This window comes from Erythrolamprus reginae, chromosome 5 (genome assembly GCF_031021105.1).
Source record: "Erythrolamprus reginae isolate rEryReg1 chromosome 5, rEryReg1.hap1, whole genome shotgun sequence".
Lineage (NCBI taxonomy): Eukaryota > Metazoa > Chordata > Lepidosauria > Squamata > Dipsadidae > Erythrolamprus > Erythrolamprus reginae.
The window spans coordinates 77,799,217-77,823,011 of NC_091954.1; the positions used below are offsets into that span (position 1 = coordinate 77,799,217).

Below are 23,795 nucleotides of genomic sequence, written 5' to 3' on the forward strand. Positions count from 1 at the left end.
TGATTTTTAAGTGAGCGATTGCTCACTGCTCAGCTTAGAGGGAACTATGCTTATGATCCCACCAGTTCTTTGCCACTGGTAAATGGTAGTTCCGGCACATGTTCCAGTGGATCATCTGTGCCACAGCATCATGTCTATGCTTGTAGTCAGTCTGTGCGATCTTTTTGCAGCAGCTGAGTATGTGATCGATTGTTTCATCTGTTTCTTTACAGAGTCTGCACTTTGGGTCGTCTGTTGATTTTTCAATTCTGGCATTATTATTATTATTATTATTATTATTATTATTATTATTATTATTTATTAGATTTGTATGCTGCCCCTCTCCAAAGACCCGGAGTGCAAAGATCCTTTCCACATATTATTTCATCACCTTCCCCTTCAGATTTTCTCTCCCAGGTTCCTCAGGGAAACAGGTTGTGGGCTGTGAATATGAAATGTAGCTGGATGATTCTCCCTCCGGTCTCATAATTCCCAAGATTATCTGCTCCAGTGAGGTGACCAGCATCCGTTCTTCAGAAATTCATTGGTCTCCTCTACTTATCGCCTCACTGAGGAAAATAATTTGAGAATGTAGTCCTTTATGTAAAAAAATACAGTTAGAGATGGACTGCTTGATTAAGCAGGATGCACAGCATCTTGAATCACTCTTGGTGATTTGGCAAAACTCCAAAGAAAAAAGGCTGAGAAGCTTCTTCCTCTAACTTCAGACAATCACCATGTGCCATCAACAAGTTATAAGTATCCAATCACTCTTCAAATGCTACAGATGAAATACCACAATCTGTCATGCATTGGCAGCAAGAGAAAATAATAGTCTTAATGAATTGTATATTAGTAATGGAAATCTGGCATGCATTATTCTTAGAATATTTCTTTGGCCATGTATTGTTTATATGGCCAATAGGTTTAATTGGCCGGTCTGGTCCAAATTCAGGATGTTAGAAAAGACTGTGCACAATTTTGGGCTTGTCCTGGACTCACAACTTCTGCTTTATGACCAGATGGCAATCATGGCTAGAAGGCCTTTGCTCAACTTCAGGTTATCTGCCAGTTGTATCCATTCCTTAACTGGGAAATTCTACTCTCAGTCATTCATGCCACAATCAATTCGCAAGTGGATTGTTGCAATATGTTCTCTATGTGCTGGGTTTGAGCATCTGGAAACTGCAACTTTCTAGCACACACAATTATATGCACGAATCTCAGTGACCAGTTAGGTCCCACAGAGTGGGTCTTCTCCAGGTCCCGTCAACCAAACAATGTCGCTTGGTGGGACCCGGGGGGGAGCCTTCTCTGTGGCGGCCCCGGCCCTCTGGAACCAACTCCCCCCAGAGATTAGAATTGCCCCCACCCTCCTTGCCTTTCATAAGCTTCTTAAAACCCACCTCTGCCACCAGGCATGGGGGAACTGAGATACTCTTTCCCACTAGGCCTTCACAATTTTATTCATGGTACAGTGATCCCTCTATTATCGCGAGGGTTCCGTTCCAAGACCCCTCGCGATAATCGATTTTTCACGATGTAGGGTTGCGGAAGTAAAAACACCATCTGTGCATGTGCACCCTTTTTTTCTATGGCCGCGCATGCGTAGATGGTGGAGTTTGCGTTCCCTGCCGCCCACGCAAAGGGGAAACCCCGATTCGGCTCCTCGCTGCTGCTGCGCTACCGAGCAGATCAGCTGCTGGGCGGCTGAAGGAACCTTCCCTGGGTCTTCCCGGCCGCCCACGCAAAGGGGAAACCCCGGCTCCTCGCTGATGCCCGCCGCTCGCCCGCCCGCCAGCAAGAGGGGGAAGACCCAGGGAAGGTTCCTTCGGCCGCCCAGCAGCTGATCTGCTCGGCGCAGCAGCAGCGAGCAGATGAAGATCAGGGTTTCCCAGCCGCCCACGCAAAGGGGAAACCCCGGCTCCTCGCTGATGCCCCCGCTCGCCCGCCGCCCGCCAGCAAGAGGGGGAGAGATAGAGAAAGAGAGAGAAGGAAAGAAAGAGATGAGAGAGGGAGGAAGAGAGTGTGAGAGAGGAAGAAGCAAGATAGAGAAAGAGAGAGAGAAAGGAAGATGAGAAAGGAAGGAAGAGAGTGACGTCATCGGGTGGGAAAAATCGCGATACAGCGTTTCGCGAAGATCGAGATCGCGAAAATCGAGGGATCACTGTATGTCTGTATGTATGTTTGGTTTTATAATAAGGGTTTTTAACTGTTTTAATATTGGATTGTTTATGCTGTTTTTATTACTGTTGTTAGCCACCCCGAGTCTACGGAGAGGGGCGGCATTCAAATCAATCAAACAAACAAACAAACAAACAAATAAATAAATAAATTCTTTGTTCAGCCCACATTACACATCTACTCGAAGAACTGAATTAGCTGCCCGTTTGCTTGATTCAATTTGAACTGTTGTAGTGACATATAAAGCACTACACAGCATAGGGCTGGGTTATTTGAATGACCATCTCTCACCAGTTACAGCTACCCATCTGATCTGGCAGAAAGGCATGCCCCAAATCCCTTCTATTAAATGGTGTTGTTTGACAGGACCCACGGCAAGCCTTTTCTGCTGTGCCAACATTGTCTCTTTGAAGCATTGTCTCTGCAATATTGTCTCTTTGAAGCTCTGAAGACATTATGGCTGGTTATATGCTGGAGGTATAGAGCCTGCAAGACAATGTACTATTTGCCATGTAAAGTATGAATTACACTTTCCTATGGATTATGTTTTATGATTTTAATTGTTTTAATGGTTGCATTTGTTTTTATTGTTGTATTGTTTTGTTTATTTTTCTTTAATTGCGAGATGTCCAGAGCCTCCTATGTGACATGAGCATAACATAACATAAATTGAACAAATAAATAAACCTGGCTTTATTGATTTGTCTATTTATATTACTGTGTGAGCAATTCAGTCTCCTGAATGCCTAATTCTTTTAGCTAAATATCTCTATTAATTAAGCCAAAAGAAACGCAGCTATAGCATAGAGGCCTGGATATAGATAACAGATCTGGTAATGAGTTTTAGGTAGAAAATAGTATGCATAGTGATCTGTAGGCTTATGTTGTAACATAGTGATGATGTTGTCATTCAGCATTTTATGACATCAACAAATTTGACTTGTTTTTATAGATAGGTTATGGCTATCTATATGTTCAAAGTTGATGATGGGAAGCTTGATGGAAATTGATGACGGATTATTTTCTGTGGGTCATAATGAAAATGTCATCAAGAGTTTCAAGTAAAAGGAACTTTACGGGTTAAAAATTGAGGGAGTATTGCTTTGGGTCAGCGTATTGTGGAACCATGCATGTGCCTAGAGATGTGTGTCACTGATTTGCAAACACATTGTGCACTATTGTAAAATTAAATTGCAATGAATGATACAGAGTTGTTCTAGTGGCAATCTGTTCTGCATTGTCCTCAGTGACGATGTTCCTGAAGTCCATATTTATGAGGGATATTAATATATAATATCTCAACATCCAAAGTCTGTTGTTAAGGAGTTTGCCAATGGAATTCACTCCTCCACTCGAAACAGAATACCCTACGAAAGCAGACTATCAATCCTTGGTCTTGAAAGCTTAGAACTACGACACCTAAAACACGATCTAAGTATTGCCCACAAGATCATATGCTGCAATGTTCTACCTGTCAATGACTACTTCAGCTTCAACCGCAACAACACAAGAGCATGCAACAGATTCAAACTTAATATTAACCGCTCCAAACTTGACTGTAAAAAATATGACTTCAGCAACCGAGTTGTCGAAGCATGGAACTCATTACCTGACTCAGTAGTGTCAACCCCTAACCCCCAACATTTTTCCCTTAGACTATCCACGATTGACCTCTCCAGGTTCCTAAGAGGTCAGTAAGGGGCGTGCATAAGTGCACCACTGTGCCTTTCGTCCCCTGTCCAATTGTTTCTCCTTATCTCATTTATCTTTTCTTCCTTTCAAATTTGTTCACCTATACTTTTAGGAGACCCCTGTGAAAGGATTGTTCAACCCCCAAAGGGGTCATGACCCACAGCTTGAGAACTGCTGATCTAGGAGCTCTAGGAGATCTAGCGACATAGGGTCTAAATACAAAGTCCATGAAATCTGATGTTCTGGCTGGGATATCCATGTATTTAGGAAAGTATGTTTAAGATGCCTTTTGGGAAATCTTAGGGTTTTCATGTAGATATGACCTTATATGACTTTAGGAAATTCTTCCTTCAATTGTGTAATTCTTGCTTTACATTTCTAATCTGAAGATAGTAATTGGTAGAATGTATGGATGGATAGTTGCTTCTTCATCTCCTTGTCATAACCATATTCATAATAACATATTCTCACTCTTTATCAACTTGCTTGATTACGATGTTATTGCTCCACTTAAGCCCTTGCATTGCATTTTGTTCTGCCCTACTAATTGTTGTGGTTCAGCCTGAGGCTGCTCAGGGACCGGCTGCGTCTCTGCTGGCTCCATGCCCGGAGGAGGATGACAGCGCAGAGGAGGGGGCTGAACAGTCGGATGGGGGAGAGGAGAGTCAGAAATGGGATGAAGGAGAACAGCATGAGAGCCCCCGGGGGGGGCTCTCCCCAGCCAGTAGCTTGGAGTCATTAGGTGATGATGCACAAGCTGTCATTGACATGAGACAGAGACGTTCAGAGCAACGAAAGGAGCAGTTAAAGAAATATTATCACCATTGAATTAGAAACAGCTGGGTTTGGGTGTGGTCCTCATCAGCAGGGTTTAAAAGGCAGGCAAGCCCTTGAAGCCATGTGGAGTGTTATCAATTGGAGTTGCGGTGATCTGCTTTGATTCTCGGCGTCTCGGATCTTGGCTTGTGGCCTAGCAGTCTGGAATACTCGTGGGAGGCGTATGTTTGCTATCTACAGCTTCGTCTTGGCAGCAAGAATCCTGTATATCTTTGAAGTTCCAGCGTTTTCCTGTTTGTAAGGACATTTTCTGTTACCTGTGTTTTCTTTGAATTCTATAAACTGCCTTTGCCTTTTACAGGTGTGTCTGGCTTATCTTTTTGGGTTGGTTTTAGCTTCCGGAGTGACCCAGACAGAACACTAATGTTGTTGCATAAGGAGATATTTGTTATTGTTAACTGTGGATTGAGCTTGTGCAAAGTATATTGATTAAATGGCTTAAGAACTTTTTGGACATATACATATATATATAATTTCTTGGCTGATGTCTGTACAGTACGTATACTGGAGTGGTGCAGAGGGTTCTTCATCTGCAGTCCTTGAATGATGTCATGTGGTTTTTAACTTGATTAGTTCACTTCATCAGATGCATGGAGTGGCTAAAGTGATGTAGGATTTAAATTCTACTTCAGGTCAGCCTCTTCATGCATCTAATGAAATGAGATATAGTTCGTGGACTCATGGTTTTTAATAAAAAGTGTTAATGTGAAAAGGTGCTAACAGAATCCTTCTGATGTACGATTGCCACAAAGTAACATTTACAATGTTTATTAATTTCTATGAAATCCATTCATTGAGAATGCTCATGTTTATGTTATTTTATGTATTTATTTTATTTTGGAAAATATAGGCACAGACTCTCTCTCTTTGTCTTACTCTTTCTTTCTCTAACATTTTATGCTATAAAAATTTAAACTTTACATTAAAAATAAAAATAAAAAGCCAAGTTCTAAATTTCATTTGCTGACTTATCAGTAAGTACATACTGTATTTTTCAGAGCATAAGATGCACCGGCGTATAAGATGCACCTTACTTTTAGGGTAGAAAAATAGGGGAAAAGATCATCTGCTTTTCAGCTTCAGCACATTATTTTATTCATTGATTAGTGCTGAAAAAAACCTTTTTTAGAGGGAGTAGGAATGAAAGCAAGCCTACAAAGCCTTAGGACAGGAAAAACTGCTTTGGAGGGAGTAGGAATAAAAATAAATGCTGTAAACCAATAAGATCATTAGCACTGCATTAGGGCTGAAAAAAATATTTTTCAAAGGGAGTAGGTATGAAAACAAGCCTGCAAAGGCCTAGGGCTGGAAAAAAAACCTTCTTCCCAGCTTCAGTAGGGAGCTGGGAAGATCATTAGTACCTAGTCAGGGCTGGGGGAAAAGCTTTTAAAAAAAGCTACATTCCGAGTATAGGACGCACCCAAAATTTCAGCCTCTTTTTAGGGAGAAAAAATACTAAAATTGTCGTAACTATAGTAGAAAGGAGTTGATTCTTGCTCCACTGTACTGTTTATCTCAACTTTCATGGTCATAAGTTCAATCACAAGCTCAAATCCATTCTCCTAAATAGATATTTTTGCTGAGAATCAACAAAAATCTGGAAACCAGTCAGTATGGGATGCTCCAACCAGTTATAAATGTGAACCGCTTGTCCTGCACTCAAAATGTGGTCATGTGATAGAGAGGTAACAGCTGGAAGTGCTTTATCAACCGTAAAGCATCTTTCCATTATGACTGTGAATAGCAATAAAGTTCTACTGTAAATTGGATACTACCTGTACTTGATTAGAACCCTACAGAATGCAGCTGCGAGAGCAATTATTGGCTTCTCTAAGTATGCCCATATCATTCCAACACTCCACAGTCTGCATTGGTTGCCGATCAGTTTCCGGTCACATTTCAAAGTGTTGGTTATGACCTATAAAGCCCTTCATGGCACCGCACCAGAATATCTCCGGGACCGCCTTCTGCCGCACGAATCCCAGCGACCGGTTCGGTCCCACAGAGTTGGCCTTCTCCGGGTCCTGTCGACTAAACAATGTCGTCTGGCGGGACCCAGGGGAAGAGCCTTCTCTGTGGCAGCTCCGACCCTCTGGAACCAGCTCCCCCCCCTGAGATTAGGATTGCCCCCACCCTCCTTGCCTTTCACAAACTCCTTAAAACCCACCTCTGCCGTCAGGCATGGGGGAACTGAAACATCTCCCCCTTGCCCATGTTGTTTTGGTGTTAGATTGATTGTGTGCTTGTTTTTTAATATTCTGGGGTTGTTTTTTATGAATTTTTTAGCTTAGAATTGTAATTGGATTGGTGGGTATTGGATTTGCTATTATGTATTGTTTTACTTTGTTGTGAGCCGCCCCGAATTTGCGGAGAGGGGCGGCATATAAATCCAATAAATCTAATCAATAAATCTGGCAAGCAGTTAACATTAGCATATTGCCTTTGATTTCTATTCCTCACTATATTGTAATTCCTCCTTTACAATGAGTTTAGATACCGAGTTGTTTGCAGCATAAAAATTCTGAATCGTAACTATAAGGAAATATTCCCTGTATTACATTCCTCTTTTAGAATGATACCACGTCAATGATATTATGATCACATAATTTCTCAATACTTCTGAACATAACTTGCCATGATGTCTGGAATAGGGAGAATGGAGGTATCATTTAGAATATCGATAGACAGATACCAGAAATAAGTGAAATGGTGGGGAGAGGCATGATTGCTAGCGACCAGGTGTACCTAGCAAGGGATAACAATAAAGAAGAATATTTGTAGCTCAGGTTGCAATGAGGGATCCTTGGTGCTCTATGAACTTGGTTGTAGCACTGAATAGCACTGAAGATGTTACCTACCATAGTTTGGGTATTGAAACATCGGCAAAACAACAACCAAGCTCAGAGGAGCAATCTCCAAGACAAGAGGAACATTGATGGAAATATCTCATTATTCTTAGCCTTGAATCCATAAGGGGGAGGGGACTTACATTCTGAAAGGCTGATTTCAATATAGGATTAATTTATTCACTTTGTACATCTTGTCCCTTCATCCAAGCATTTCCAGTTTGAGAATAAGTTGCTTAAACAGTCAATATTTATAATAGTTGACCCTGCATTTAAATGAGTTAGGAATTAGTCAATGGATGAGGAGTAGAATCAGTAGAGTGAACTCTCATCTCTGTAAACTAGATTGGGAAGTTGAAATAACCACTTCCCCATTGTTGTTGTTTCTTAAACACCTTTATGGAAATGTTCACATAGACAACAGCAATCCAGTTCAATTCAAGGAAGTCTTTACCTTTACCAGACTTGATTAAAGGCAGACTACAAGCCTGGCAGGCTCAATAATATCACAATTATTTTATTTAGTTAGTTATGGCCTTATTGTTTTTAGAAATAACTCAAGGCAGCAAACATCCAACACAACTTTGTCCTACTATTTTTCCCTCAACAATCATGTGAGCTGTGTCAGGCTAAGAATTAGTGACTAGTCCAAGGTCACCCAGCTGGTTTTCATGGTTAAGGTACAACTAGAATTCATATTCTCCTGGTTTCTTGCTTTTATTTTAACCTACTGGACCAAACTAGCTGGAATTAAATACATACATGCCATAGGTACATACATACATGCATACGTATATACATACATACATACATATATACATACATACATACATACATACATACATACATACATACATAAAAGCAAATAAAAACAACACCAGAGTCCATTGTTATCGTTGATAATAACATAAAAAATACCAGAGACCATTGTTATTGTTGATAATAACATAATTCAATATCTAATATTTCATAAGTTTGGAACCTTATATTATTGTAATATATTTCATTACTTCTATTGATCTTATTTAATTCTAACACAATCCAAGCAATATATTCCTTTATTCCTTCATCTTCTTAAAATTAAGATAGCATTATGACTGAAAATTTAATATATGACTTCTTCTTTTAGCAAGTGGTTGCAATGTATTATTAAAATTTTAAATTACTAGCCTGTCAGGTGCAAAGCTACATTAGAGGTCTCCTGTGCAACTAATTTTACTTTGTACTTTTGTCCAAGTCAGTTTTGGAGCTTGGATTTCATTTTCACAAAGTTATTGTAAATATTTTTGAAAATTCTTTTCACCTTATTTAGTGCAGCCAGGATGTAGTGATATTTAATAACATCTTGAATGTTATAAAAACATATTTAAATCTCAAATGAAACAGAGGGCTACGCTGAGTGATGGTGTTGACAATTGTTATTTAAAAATACTTGGTGAAAGTAATCTAGTCCATTAAGGAACACATAAAGAGAAGAAATGATAAATGCGCATGTACCTAATTTCACACTCATCCAAAAATCCTATTACAAAGCAATACAATCTAAAGCAGGAGAGAAACAAGGGGCCAAAGATCAAATCTTATCATAGTTAGACTTAGTTATATGTTTTGTATTGTATTAGGATCACATGGTCCATGATCAGAGGCAGGACTTTCTTCACAGAAGGAAGTAAGGATTCATTGGACAATGACAGCTTTATTTATTTATATTCACTTATCACAATTATTTATACCCTTAGAACTTTCTTCTAAGATTTCTGCAAGAATCACTTTTTAGATTATCACAATATGTTTTACCTAGGTTTCTCTTCAAGATCACTCAGAAGCTGCAGCTAATCCAGAAATGCTTCTAGAAACTTCCTTTGATACTCCATTTTAATGAACAAAATTGAAAGCCTTGCGATGGTACAGACATATCTCAATTGTGAGGGCAATGAAAAAAATGGAGAAGCCTAACATAGCTCCTTTGAGCAGAGAAGCAGAGATATTTTTCCTGAGATTTTTATCAGCCTTTCTCTGGTTGAGTGCATATTGATAGAGACAGGATAGGAAAAAGGATAGGAACAAGATGTCTGTGGTTATTCTCAGTCATCCAGGTCATAGTTGTCTCAAAAATGCCCAGCCAGTGACTCATCCCTGACCCAGATTTGCCGCAGGGCCAGGGAGACACAGCCCTCGGCGTAGCCGCCATTTTGAGGGCCGGGATCTCGTGAGATTTCGCGAGATCCCGGCCATCTTTGGTCATCGGCCCAGGCAAAAGGACTATTTTTTCCTTGAGGAAGATGTTCAAGACATACCCCTCATTCAGATACCGTGATCAGTTCTGGCAGGATGTGGGGGTTGAATGGATCATATTTCCTTCCAATATGATCCTTCCAACCAGTGAAAGGCTACCAAAATTTTGACTACCACACTGTGGGTGTGGCTTATGCAGGACAGCCTGCATTTTATTTCAACATCTTTCAATGAAAATTGGGTGGTCTGGGGTGGAGCTCCATTTTCACTACCCCATTGTGTTTCCTCCCCACCCGGGCAATAGCCCACCCCTGCTTCCAACCCCTCCCCTCTCATCAGAACTAATCCTTCCATAGAAACATAGAAACATAGAAGACTGACGGCAGAAAAAGACCTCATTATCCATCTAGTCTGCCCTTATACTATTTTCTGTATTTTATCTTACAATGGATATATGTTTATCCCAGGCATGTTTAAATTCAGTTACTGTGGATTTATCAACCACGTCTGCTGGAAGTTTGTTCCAAGGATCTACTACTCTTTCAGTAAAATAATATTTTCTCATGTTGCTTTTGATCTTTCCCTCAACTAACTTCAGATTGTGTCCCCTTGTTCTTGTGTTCACTTTCCTATTAAAAACACTTCCCTCCTGGACCTTATTTAACCCTTTAACATATTTAAATGTTTCGATCATGTCCCCCCTTTTCCTTCTGTCCTCCAGACTATACAGATTGAGTTCATTAAGTCTTTCCTGATACGTTTTATGGTTAAGATCTTCCACCATTCTTGTAGCCCGTCTTTGGACCCGTTCAATTTTGTCAATATCTTTTTGTAGGTGAGGTCTCCAGGACTGAACACAGTATTCCAAATGTGGTCTCAACAGCACTCTATATAGCGGGATCATAATCTCCCTCTTCCTGCTTGTTATACCTCTATCTATGCAGCCAAGCATCCTACTTGCTTTCCCTCCCATCATCCCCACCATCTTGCCATAACTGATAAAACTTCTTGAATGGGAAACAAAATGTTTTCCCCAAGGAAAACATAGTCTAGTTACTTTAAAAAAACCACAACTTTGAGATAGGAACAAGACAAACTGTTGCATTGCAGTAACAGAAAAGGAAGGAAGCTGTGGGGGGGCGGTGGAGCAAGAAGGACTTGTAGTAGCTAGTTTTGAGGGAAAGTGAGTTGTCAATGATTCTTGGCACATAGAAAGAAAGTTGTTAGAGTAGAGAAGAGTGAAGCAGGCAAGCAAAAGAAGAAAGAGGCAGGAAAGGCAAAAGATTTGTAGATAGAGAAAGAGAGAGATGGATAGAAAGGATGTTTTGTTGGATAATTCCTAGCCACTGTCCATTTGGAGGCAGTTGAAAAAAACTGCTGTTCAGGGCCTGGTAAAAGTTAAGCTGTGGGGACAGCAGTTTTGGAAATGAATTTCTTTCCACAACAATTGAAAGGCTGGAGAAAAGCACATCAATAGGTATGTGAAAAAAAGAGTCCAATCAATGTGACATTATCATGGTGACATTATCACCAGTATGCCTTCCGTCCCCTGTCTTAATGTTTCTCTCTTACTAGTATCATGTACTGTATATAAACTGTTCTGTTGGGCTCTCTGGTAGACTCCTCCCAAAAATTCACAGATACAAATTTCAGATACACACACGTTTGAAAATTCAAAACAATGTTCTTTATACCGAAAATTCAAATAAACTAAGCACTCTTTTTGTATAACAAAGAGGACTCGTCTCCAAACAAACTGGTAATTTGTACAAGTCCCTTATCAGTTCTGTGATACTTACCTTGCAGCTGTGAGGCAATTCACAGTCCTTCTTCTTTCACAAAGTGAAACACACTTTGCTCTGGTTTAGTTTCAAAGCGGGGAAAAAATCAGCACACAAAGGTCGAAGTCAGCAAGCCAGGCACGAAACACAACGATCAGATAATCCTCCACAATGGCCAAACCCACAGGCTGCTATTTATAGCAGCCTCACTAATTACCACAGCCCCACCCAACCACAGATGACTTCATTTTCTTTGATAATAATCTCTCAGTTGTTGCTGCCTATGCATCGCTCTCCGCATGTGTGGCTGTATCATTAATCTTGTTCCGAATCCAAGGAGGAGCTAGATAATTGACCTCCTTCTGAGCTGTCTGCCACACTCTCCTCCTCCCTGTCACTCATGTCTTCTTGGTCAGAGGAGCCTTCATCAGCAGATTCCACCGGGAGCAAAACAGGCCTGCGGCATGTGGATGTCTCCCCCACATCCACTGTCCTTGGGGCAGGAGCTGGGCCAGAGCTAACCACAACATAAACATTGTTATATATTTGTATATTACTACCAATGCATACTTGACAAAACAAATAAATAAAAATAAATAAATGTTCCCAATAAAGCCAGCCATCTTATTGTGCATTTTTCTCTTTTTTGTTTTCTCATTGCAATGGGTTATTGCATTATTGTTTCCCCTTTCTCTGCCCTCAGTGGTAAGGTAAAACCTTAGAGGCTTTTTAAAGGCTGTGAATATCCAAACGGCTGTGAAAACATGGCTTTGCCATCAGGCCTGGGGCCGGTGAACGATGCCATCTTTCCCCGGCTAAATGGATGTGAACGTTTTAGTATTAAGGCTTTTAGAATTGTTTTTTTTAACTTTGTTTTATATTGTTGTTTGCCATCCAGAATCCATCAGGAGTTGGGCGGTTTATAAATCGAAATAATAAATAAATAAAATAAATAAGACCATATATTTTCAGCATAGTTGTGCCTTTTGTACTAATTCAATAAAAAAGGCAAGACTAGGAATTTCTCCTACTTGCCTTCTTGAAGCTTCTGCAAAAACTAACTCTAGTAGGTTAGCAATATGTAAAGTAGCCCAAGGTAATCAAGCAACATAACAAACTTTCATGCATATTTCATCAATCAGTAATAACCACCTTTAGTACACCATACAGACAAAAGAAATCACTTTTTAAAAAGACAGATAGGGAGTATGGTATTGAACCATAAGTCCATCATCCATACTGGCCTCCAACCATTTTTTCAAGCTAAAGTCAAAGTATCTATTTTGATTCCAAAGACTGGACACTTAAAGGATTGACATACAGAGAAATAGCCTGTTTGTCTGTACTTAATTACAATGCATTAGATCAGCCAAGAAGACATCATAATGATGTTTTTCAGAGTTATAACCAAGATTTGTGGATTCCAAAGTCAGATTTTTAATTTTATTGTTATCTGATTACATTTTAATTTTTTAAAACCTGAGTGCACTAAATTTTCAAACTAAATACCACAGGAATCTTCAATTTTCCAGCTAGAAAAGGAATGCGCAGGAGTCAAGCTGGCTTCCCACTTAAAATTTCAAAATTGCCTTTACACTTATTGTAAACAAGTTCAGCTAAACTTGCGTAAAACAAACAATACTTTAGAGTGGTAAGGAAAACTTCCATGGTACATTGATTCGGAAACATGCAACTCTAAAAATGAGCTGCTTCTTGTACTCCAGAACTTTCTACATTTACTTTTGCTTTTCACATTCAAAAGTTTAAACTCTTTCCAAAATTGAAGAATTTTTATATATCCACTGGGAGCACAGCAAGTAGACTGCAGAAGTTGATGACATAATTATGTCAGGCACAAAGAATTCTGGGAATATAGCTAACAAAATGCAGCTGAAAATCTTTCTGAGAACATTCATGTGAGTGGGTGGAAGAACTAATGACTCCATTAAAAGAAAAGTAATGTACTCTATATATAAACTTGCTTATACAGGAAGTTTTAAATAAGGAAACAAACTATGTTGTTGCATAGAGTGCCTGATTTGTGACCATCAGCAAAATGGAAGAATTTGTCTGTGGGATTGTTAACAAAAAATGTTTACTGTTCTAAATTTACTCAGAAACAAAGCAAAAGAAATACAGACAATGACAAAAAAACCATATCTAATGAGATAAATACTGATATATAAAAATGGTTATCATTCAAAATTTAATTATGGATCCTACCAATACCAAAACCTATTTATTCTTCATTTTTAGTAATTTTAATGTATTAATAAACTTTCAGTTCTGATTATGTGCACTATAGCTCTGTAACAACATCACTAGAATATATGAAAGTATACAAATAGGAGTCTGTTTTTATATCTACAATTAAATATATTTCATGAAGAATTGCATTTCTTTTGTTTTTACAAAGATTGCATATGAGAAAATAAAATAAAAGTTTGTTTTTTGCCCTTCGGTAAAATTGTTACTAACATATTTCAAAACATTTAAATGGGAGTGAACAATTAATAACAATAATAATATTAATAAATATGAATTAAATTATATTAGAACATAACTCCAAAGGAAAAGACAAGAAAAAGATAGTCAAGGAACAACAAGTTAAGTCAACCCATTTGGCATTATGGTGCCATGGTCAGTAGGTCACACAATTACATTTCAGAGCAAATAATAGCAGTGGTTGCTAATGCTACAAACTGGAAAATCCATATTAGTTGGGTAGAAGCCAGCATCATTGAGCAAATAGTGTGGCATTTTATAAAGAAAAGTGTTAAACTAAGGAGTGGTTAATATCTTAATAGCATTTATAGCACTTAGACTTATATACCACTTCATAGTGCTTTACAGCCCTCTCTAAGTGGTTTACAGAATCAGCATATTGCCCCTAACAATCTGGGTCCTCATTTTACCCACCTCGGAAGGGTGGAAGGCTGAGTCAACCATGAGCTGGTGGTGAGATTTGAACTGCTGAACTACAGTTAGCAGTTAATTGAAGTAGCCTGCAATGCTGTATTCTAACCACTGAGCCACCCGGGCTATGAGCAATCTGCTATGTCATTCAAGTATTTTATTTTATTTATTTATTTAGTCCAATACATAATACACATTGAATAGAATAGATATTTAGTAATATAAATAAAGAAAAGAATAGAAGAAAAGATATAAAAGTATAGGTGAACAAATTTGAAAGGAAGAAAAGATAAATGAGATAAGGAGAGACAATTGGACGGGATGGAAGGCACACTGGTGCACTTATGCACACCCCTTACTGACCTCTAAGGAACCTGGAGAGGTCAATCATGGATAGTCTAAGGGAAAAATGTTGGGGGTTAGGGGTTGACACTACTGAGTCAGGTAATGAGTTCTATGCTTCGACAACTCGGTTGCTGAAGTCATATTTTTTACAGTCAAGTTTGGAGCGGTTAATATTAAGTTTGAATCTGTTGCGTGCTCTTGTGTTGTTGCGATTGAAGCTGAAGTAGTCATTGACAGGTAGAACGTTGCAGCATATGATCTTGTGGGCAATACTTAGATCGTGTTTTAGGCGTCGTAGTTCTAAGCTTTCAAGACCAAGGATTGATAGTCTGCTTTCGTAGGGTATTCTGTTTCGAGTGGAGGATACACAAGTGGATACACAATCACAGAACAATCAATCATTTTGTTGTAAATAGTCAACAGGGTCGGAAGAAACATATTGAGAGAAAAAAAAAACACACCTTAACTATCAAATATTTGAGAATAAAACAAGAAGCTACCAGAGATCCATTATCCTCCAGTGTTGTCATATTTCAGAACTGCAACCTATCTGGAATGCCCAGAAGTACAAGGTGTCCAGTGCTCAGAGACATGATCAAGGTAAGGAAGACTGAAACCCTACAACTACTGAACAAGACACATAAACTGAAATAAGAAGAATGGGCCAAGAAATATTTGAAGACAGATCTTGCAAAGGTTTTATGGACTGATGAGAGCAGTGGTTCCCAACCTTTTTTGGGCCATGCCCCACCTAAGCATCTCTAAAATCCTGAGGCCTCCTCTCCACAATGACATATAATTCTTATTATTCAAAAAGGGAACTACTCACACGGAGGAAGCCTAAAAGGTCATTAAGTAGGTTTAAACAAGGTTCCTATTTATTCATTCATTCATACATACATACATTCATTCATTCATTCATTCATTCATTCATCCATTAATTCACTCATTCATTCATTTATTTAGTCCAATACACAATGAGAGTTTTAGTGGGTTATATATACACACACACATAGTAAAATACATGATGAAGCTTATAGAGGAGATACTCATAGTAAAATATATCTATGAAAGAATAGAAAAGAAGATATAGTAATAGAACATATCAATGAAAGAATAGAAGAAGAGATATAGGAATAGAAGAATGGTATAGGAGATATAGGAGAGCAATAGGACAGGGGACAGAAGGCACTCTAGTGCACTTGTACTCGCCCCTTACTGACCTCTTAGGAATCTGGATAGGTCAACCGTAGATAATATAAAAGTAAAGTGTTGGGGGTTTGGGGATGACACTATGGAGTCCGGTAACGAATTCCACGCTTCGACAACTCTGTTACTGAAGTCATATTTTTTACAGTCAAGTTTGGAGCGGTTAATATTAAGTTTAAATCTGTTGTGTGCTCTTGTGTTGTTGTGGTTGAAGCTGAAGTTGCACCCATTAAAAATGAAATTGCCCCTCTGTGGGGCATGGGCCCCATGTTGGGAACCGGGGGATTAGAGTGATCCTTGATGGATCAGATGGATAGGCCCATGGCTGGATCAGTAACAGGAACAGATATCAGCAAGATGGAGGTCGATTCAGATGCTAGCAACGTGGAGGTGGAGTACTGGTATGGGCTGGTATTATCGAGGATGGGCAGATTTCCAGCAAAAGTATTCAAACTACAAGAACCAATCAAAAGTCAGCTTTCCCATCTTTCAGTTGACTTTTCAAAAAGGGAGGGGCCAGCTTCATTTTTACACCACCACCTTTCCCCCCTCCCTTTGTCTTACACACCAGGAAGAAATATTCCTTCTTTTCAAACAAGATTCATAGGGGTTTTCTTTTCTTTTTCTCTCTTTGTCTTCAATCCTCAGTTAGCTTAATCTTCATCTACCTTATAGTGTAACTGACTTGCATCTTTTTCTGAAATAACTAGTCTTATTCTGACAGGGAATTTAATTTATCGCAGTCAGTCTAACTATCAAGAGGCAAGAAAGGGGAGGAAAGAAAGTTTCTACTCATTTTCTACAAAGTTTCTACACCAATTGATGGTGGCAGTGATGGATTTCTCTTTCTCCCCTACTACCCCCGAATTGTGAACACCTGTAACAATCATGGAGAAGCACTTAGAGTTCATTGCTGAATGCACCATATCTCAAGTGTTCACTCCATTATGCACATGTCTATTATTCATTTTATTATTATTTTGTAATGTTATATTACAGCAAGGAACAAGGGCAAGCACTGAAATGAATAAACAAGTGAGAGATGAATCTCAGGTGCCGGTTAAAAAAAGGAGTTTATTGATGACAATGCATTCCAGAAATATATTCTTTCTTCAAGAGTACTGTGAAAACAAACAATAGAAAAGAAAGCACTAAAATGATTTACAAGTCATGTATAACAATGTTTTTGAAAATACATAAAATATTACGTGTATTCTAACTCAGCAAATGTTGAAAACTGGGTAGCATGAATGAATGTTCTGTTTATTTTGCTTAAGTATCACAGAAAAGAATGTTGTAGTAAGCCCAAAAATAATAATACATAGTACAATAATGATACTTTAAAAACTTGTTGTATATATTTGCCTCTGATGTAAATTGCCGTCAGGCATGGGGGAACTAAACATCTCCCCCTGGGCACATTTAATTTATACATGGTATGCCTGTGTGTGTGTCTGTTAGTATATGGGGTTTTTAAAATCTTTAAATATTTTAATTAATTGAATTATTTATGATTTGTTTTACACTTGTTGTGAGCCGCCCCAAGTCTTCGGAGAGGGGCGGCATACAAATCCAAATAATAAATAAATAAATAAATAAATAAATAAATGAAAAATAGAAGTGAAAGGACTGTTAAGTACAAAATAAATAGTTGTTTACCTTCTGAAATACCTGTAAACCAGTCAGATGGTGTGTTGGGCAAAACCAAATGTAATGAGAATGAGAGCAGTTGTGTTAATTTTTTAATGCTAGAAAAATATTGAGTACTATGACAACAAAATTCTTAGACATGTTTGAAGTTAAAGACATTACCGTACTTGTATTTCTTAAAATATGTTTCACTACAATGTCCCTAATCTTTGTTATCAGTTCTAATCTTAAGAGCTCTAGTAGTTTTTCCCATGTAAACTTTAGGACAAGGGCACTATTTAGAGGAGTGGGCTACCATTCCCGGCCCTACTGAAATGGGCTGGGAGCGCACCCCCGCTTCCCCACCCCCTCGCGTGCGGAACTGTGTGCACGATTTTCAGGTTTTTCACTTCTGTGCATGTGCAGAAATACCTGGAAATGGGCAAATAAATAAGTGCCTGCTCACTGCTGCCCACCGCCATTTTCCACCACCACCACCCACTTGTCGCCTTTGGCCTTGCTTGCCTCTCGCTCTTGGGGTGAACGGCGGCAGCGTGGGCAGTGGGGGGAGCCAGTGTGAGAGGCAAGTGAGAGGCGAGCGAGACGAATGGTGGCAAGTGGGCAGTGGGGGAGCAAATGGCGGCGGGCAGCGGTGAGCAGGAACTTACTTGTTTGCCCATTTCCGTGTGGGCGGTGGGGGGAGCTGGCACAAGAGGCAAGTGAGGGGCGAACGGCAAGGAAGGCAGTGCTTGTGGTGGGGCAGGACAGGCGTATGTCCGGGGAAACGCCGGTGGCACGTGCATATGCATGTACGTCCATCACCATCACCAGAGCTAGGCTACATGCTAAATGGCCGCCACCGGAACCAAGTTCCCCCCGTTTAGGCTGGGGCCCGCCACTGTCTATATATCACCTGAGTACCAATGCTTATAGTGAAACTGGAAAGATTCTCTGTCTCTCTAAAGAATTAATGAAAGAAGTTTCTATGGAGCTTCTCAATCATCCAGACCAAGGTTGTCCCAAAGGTGCATTTTTAAAGAGGCAACAGAACTTTCTTGTTTTTCTTTGAAGACGTTTTACTTCTGATCCAAGAAGCTTGTTCCCCATTATTCAGTTAGAGCTGAAAAGCTTCTTGGATTAGAAGCACAACATCTTACAGTGCAAAAAATCCTCTAATTGTTTCATCCATTTTTTAAAAAAAATAGTTTACATTGCCGAGCTGATTCTTTCTAAGAATCATTTTTAGTGTTCAAATGGTGGTCCAAATGTTTTGGGATTACACCCGAGAGATCTATTACTATTGGAATTACTGTATATTTGCTTTCTTTTGCCACCATTATTCTACTTCTCTGGCAGGTGTGGCATTTTGTTATTTTCTCAAGGTTTTTCTCTTTTTCTATTATGCTATCTTCAGGTTTGGGGAACTTCCAATAGCCAGACTTTTTTTATCTTTCTTATCAACAATTATTTAGTCTGGAGTGTTGTGTGACAGCTGCTTGTCTGTTTGAACTCTAAAAATATAGAGCACTTTAGTTTCTTCATTTTCTATCACTTTTCTGTTTTGTAGCTCCTACCAGTTCTTGCTTGCAAACAACTGATATTTCTTGCAGTTATTCAATGTGCCACTGTTGTTACTTTGTCTTTGTTTATCATCAATCTTCTTACAGCAGATAACAAGGTGAGCTACTGTTTCTTCAGCTTCTTTGCAGAGATGATATTAGCTGTTGCTTCTTCTCAGTTTTGACTTTGTATGCATTTATTCTTAAGGTTTGGCCTTGTGCAGCCAAAATTGCTCCCTGTATCTTTCTTCAAGTTTCCTGCTCTTAGCCATTGTCAGGCCTTCTTGTTTTCCGCTTGGTCTGCTGTCTCTCTGTCTCTCTGTCTCTCTGTCTCTCTGTCTGTTTGTTTGAATGTAGTAGCTATATAATACTTTGCCTTGCCATGTCTCTTTTCTGTTCTTCATTTGGTATTTGGAGTGGTTTACTTACTAGGCCGTCATGGTATACTAGCTTCAGTATACCAGCATCTTCTTCACTTCAGATTTTTTATTTTTATTTTTATTTTTTATTTTGTCAAGCATCTACAAGATACCAGATACTGGTATAAACATAAACATTAGCAAGGTAGGTACAGGTAAAATTAGGCAATAGTAGGACAGGGACCTAACCTCCAGTTAGGTCCCAAGTGTACCCAACTCTATAATAAATATCCAGACATACTACCATATGAATATGAGTCTGTCAGTGGTTTTCTCAGCCCTGAAGACAAGAAAGACAAGCGAGAACCCTAAACAAATTGTCCTAATAACAAAGAAACAGAATCCCTTGCAAAGTTTGAATTTAAGGAAACATTTAGTGTTCAGTAATTCATCAGCACGGATCTCTGATGAAGAAATCAACAAAAATCTTAATTAAACTTAGAAATTAATAATAATAATAATAATAATAATAATAATAATAATAATAATAATGAGACAGCAGAATTGAGGAGAAGCAGCTAGAGAAATTAGTGAAATACGAAGATCTAAAAATCGAGCTGCAACAACTCTGGCATAACAGAGTCGACTGACAATGAGTCAGTCGAGGTGACTGGGGCATGTACTTGTCCACCTGTCTGGGAAGAGTTTGATCTGGTGACACCTGATGAAGTGGACAAGGCCATTGGAGCTGTGAGTTCCGCCACCTGTCTACTGGATCCGTGGCCCTCCTGGTTGGTCTCGGCCAGCAGGGAGGTGACACGGAGCTGGGCCCAGGAGATTACCAACGCTTCCTTGGGGAGGGGAGTTTTTCCAACACTCTATAAAGAAACGCTTGTGCGCCCCCTCCTCAAGAAGCCTTCCCTGGACCCAGCCATACTTAACAACTATCGCCCAGTCTCCAACCTTCCCTTTATGGGGAAGGTTGTCGAGAAGGTGGTGGCACTCCAGCTCCAGCAATCCTTGGAAGAAGCCGATTATCTAGGTCCCCAGCAGTCGGGTTTCATGCCCGGTTACAGCACGGAAACCGCTTTGGTCGCGTTGATGGATGATCTCTGGCGGGCCCGGGACAGGGGTTTATCCTCTGTCCTGGTGCTCCTCGATCTCTCAGCGGCTTTCAATACCATCGACCATGGTATCCTTCTGCACCGGTTGGAGGGGTTGGGGGTGGGAGGCACTGTGCTTCAGTGGTTCTCCTCCTATCTCTCTGGCCAGTCGCAGTCGGTGTTAGTGGGGGGTCAGAGGTCGGCTCCGAGGTCTCTCCCTTGTGGGATGCCTCAGGGATCGGTCCTCTCCCCCTTGCTATTTAACATCTACATGAAACCACTGGGTGAGATCATCCAAGGACATGGGGTGAGGCATCATCAATATGCCGATGATACCCAGCTTTACATCTCCACCCCATGCCCAGTCAACGAAGCGGTGGAAGTGATGTGCCGGTGCCTGGAGGCTGTTGGGGCCTGGATGGGTGTCAACAGACTCAAGCTCAACCCGGATAAGACGGAGTGGCTGTGGGTTTTGCCTCCCAAGGACAATTCCATCTGTCCGTCCATTACCCTGGGGGGGGGAAATTACTGACCCCCTCAGAGAAGGTCCGCAACTTGGGCATCCTCCTCGATCCACAGCTCACATTAGAAAACCATCTCTCAGCTGTGGCGAGGGGGGCGTTTGCCCAGGTTCGCCTGGTTCACCAGTTGCGGCCCTAGCTGGACCGGGACTCATTGCTCACAGTCACTCATGCCCTCATCACCTCGAGGTTCGACTACTGTAATGCTCTCTACATAGGGCTACCTTTGAAAAGTGTTCGGAAACTTCAGATCGTGCAGAATGCAGCTGCGAGAGCAGTCATGGGCTTACCCAGGTATGCCCATGTTTCACCATCACTCCGCAGTCTGCATTGGCTGCCCATCAGTTTCCGGTCACAATTCAAAGTGTTGGTTATGACCTTTAAAGTCCTTCATGGCATCGGATCAGAATATCTCCGAGACCGCCTTCTGCCGCATGAATCCCAGCGACCGATTAGGTCCCACAGAGTGGGCCTCCTCCGGGTCCCGTCAACTAAACAATGTCGGTTGGCGGGCCCCAGGGGAAGAGCCTTCTCTGTGGTGGCACCGGCTCTCTGGAACCAACTCCCCCCGGAGATCAGAACTGCCCCTACTCTTCCTGCCTTCCGTAAACTCCTCAAAACCCACCTTTGCCGTCAGGCATAAATTAAACACCTCCCCCTGGGCACGTTTAATTTATACATGGTATGCTTGTGTGTGTGTCTGTTAGTATATGGGTTTTTTAAAATCTTTAAATATTTTAATTAATTGGATTATTTATGATTTGTTTTCACTTGTTGTGAGCCGCCCCGAGTCTTCGGTGAGGGGCGGCATACAAATCCAAATAATAAATAAAATAAATAAATAAATAAATAAGCCAGTGAAAATAGTCCCAGTGGTACTTGGCACCCTGGGCGCAGTACCAAAGGATCTCAGTGGACATTTGAAAACCATCGGAATTGACAAAATCTCCATCTGTCAATTGCAAAAGGCCGCTTTACTGGGATCGGCAAACATAATTCACCACGACATCACGCAGTCCTAGGTGCTTGGGAAGCGCCCGACTGGTGATGAAATACGAAATCCAGCATAGTGATCTCGTTTGCTGTGTTGTACTGACATAAAAATAATAATAATAATAATAATAATAATAACCACAACAACAACAATAATAACAATAATAATAACTAAAACAACAACTGATTAGTTTTTTTAAAGTTCTTTGTATGGTTACCTGTTAAAGTAAACTGAAGAAATAGTATTATAATGTGATGACCAATTGGATATTTTGGTACATTCTGCTTCTCATTCTCTATTATGATTACACTCTTGATTAAAATAGCCATAAAAGATAAATAAGTGTGCTGATAGTTCACACTTCATTGATTGGTGCACTATTGTGCTTCGTTTTAATGCTTTGGTATTTCTTTTTCCCATGGTCCAACATGGTTGCTAACATTCTGACTTAGGAATGCTTCTCTATCTTTTAAAATAGAAGCATCTTAATGAGCTTTCTATTAACTGACAAGCGCGTGAGAAAGGGAAGGAACCTGATTATTTTCTTAAGTGACAGCAGGCAGAAATTTAAAACAAATGCATTCCTCAAAGATTAAAAGCAGGAGCAGTGACAGAAATGTGCAGATAAATCAAGTACACATACTTACAGTCGCTGATAGCTGGGGTCCATTAAGTTGTGCCTGTAAAATGGCCTCATTGATTGAGTACCGAATACCCATCAGTGCCAGTTCTAGATCATGAGTTACAGCCATTTCATTAGCGAGGTATTCCAGGGTATAGATATATTCCCTCCAATGAATGTCCAGCTCAGATACGCTGGCAAAACAACCTCTCATCACATTTAGACAATACCCTTCACAAGGCCTGATGAGGGTCAGACCTTGGCAGTGAGGACAATACTGCATTTTCACAAGGCCTCTGATGCATTCTTTGGTCAAGACAGCATGTTCAGTGGCGTTCAGCACTTCAACGCCCATTCCCAGGGCCTGGTTGAATGTTCTGCTTGCCCTCAAAGACTTTGCTAGCTCCATAACAGCGTCTTTGGAATAGCGCCCAAATGGATTGATGTCTTGTCGTGTTTGTCGCAAGCATTCCATATATTCTTCTGACAAGTCCATCATGCCAGGGTTTATCAAGCGGGAATAAACCAAAGGGAAGAGGCTGTCGAAGAACCGGAAAAACGCTTTTTCCACTCTGTTTTGAGCACCCAAGAGGTAGAGAGAAAGGTCTGTAAAAAGTTCTTTCACCGGCTCAGCTGCCTCCTTTGACATGGATCTGTAGACAGTCTCAAAGAGAGAAGCAGTGTGGTTCTCAGCAAAACGAAGCAGGGATTCAAAGGCTGCTGCAGAAATACATTAAAAGTTAAAGGAAAGTCAGTATTTCCTTAATACAGCTCAAAAACTTGGATCTAATTATTAGATTAGTACTAATTATTATTCAGTTGTTTTACAAGATAGCTAGACATTTTCTTTCTGCTTTTATTGGTTTTCAGTGCTGCTTTGTTGATGCTGACATAGATTCTCTAAATGCTGGTAACCTGGAAAATGCTGCCCCGATTGGGTACTTACAAGATTTCAATTACCAGTATCTACCAGTCCTGGGTTGC

General features: G+C 40.2%; 1 protein-coding gene across 3 annotated transcripts in view; it reads right to left on the reverse strand.

Moving 5' to 3' along the window:
* The window catches only part of LOC139168004 (glypican-5-like), a 462,110-nt gene that overhangs the window by 267,140 nt on the left and 171,175 nt on the right, over window positions 1-23,795 (reverse strand). For all 3 annotated transcript variants that reach the window (XM_070753248.1, XM_070753249.1, XM_070753247.1), the window contains exon 3: window positions 22,837-23,531. In XM_070753248.1, coding sequence (XP_070609349.1) covers window positions 22,837-23,531 — 695 coding nt within the window. The remainder of the gene's footprint in view (window positions 1-22,836; window positions 23,532-23,795) is intronic.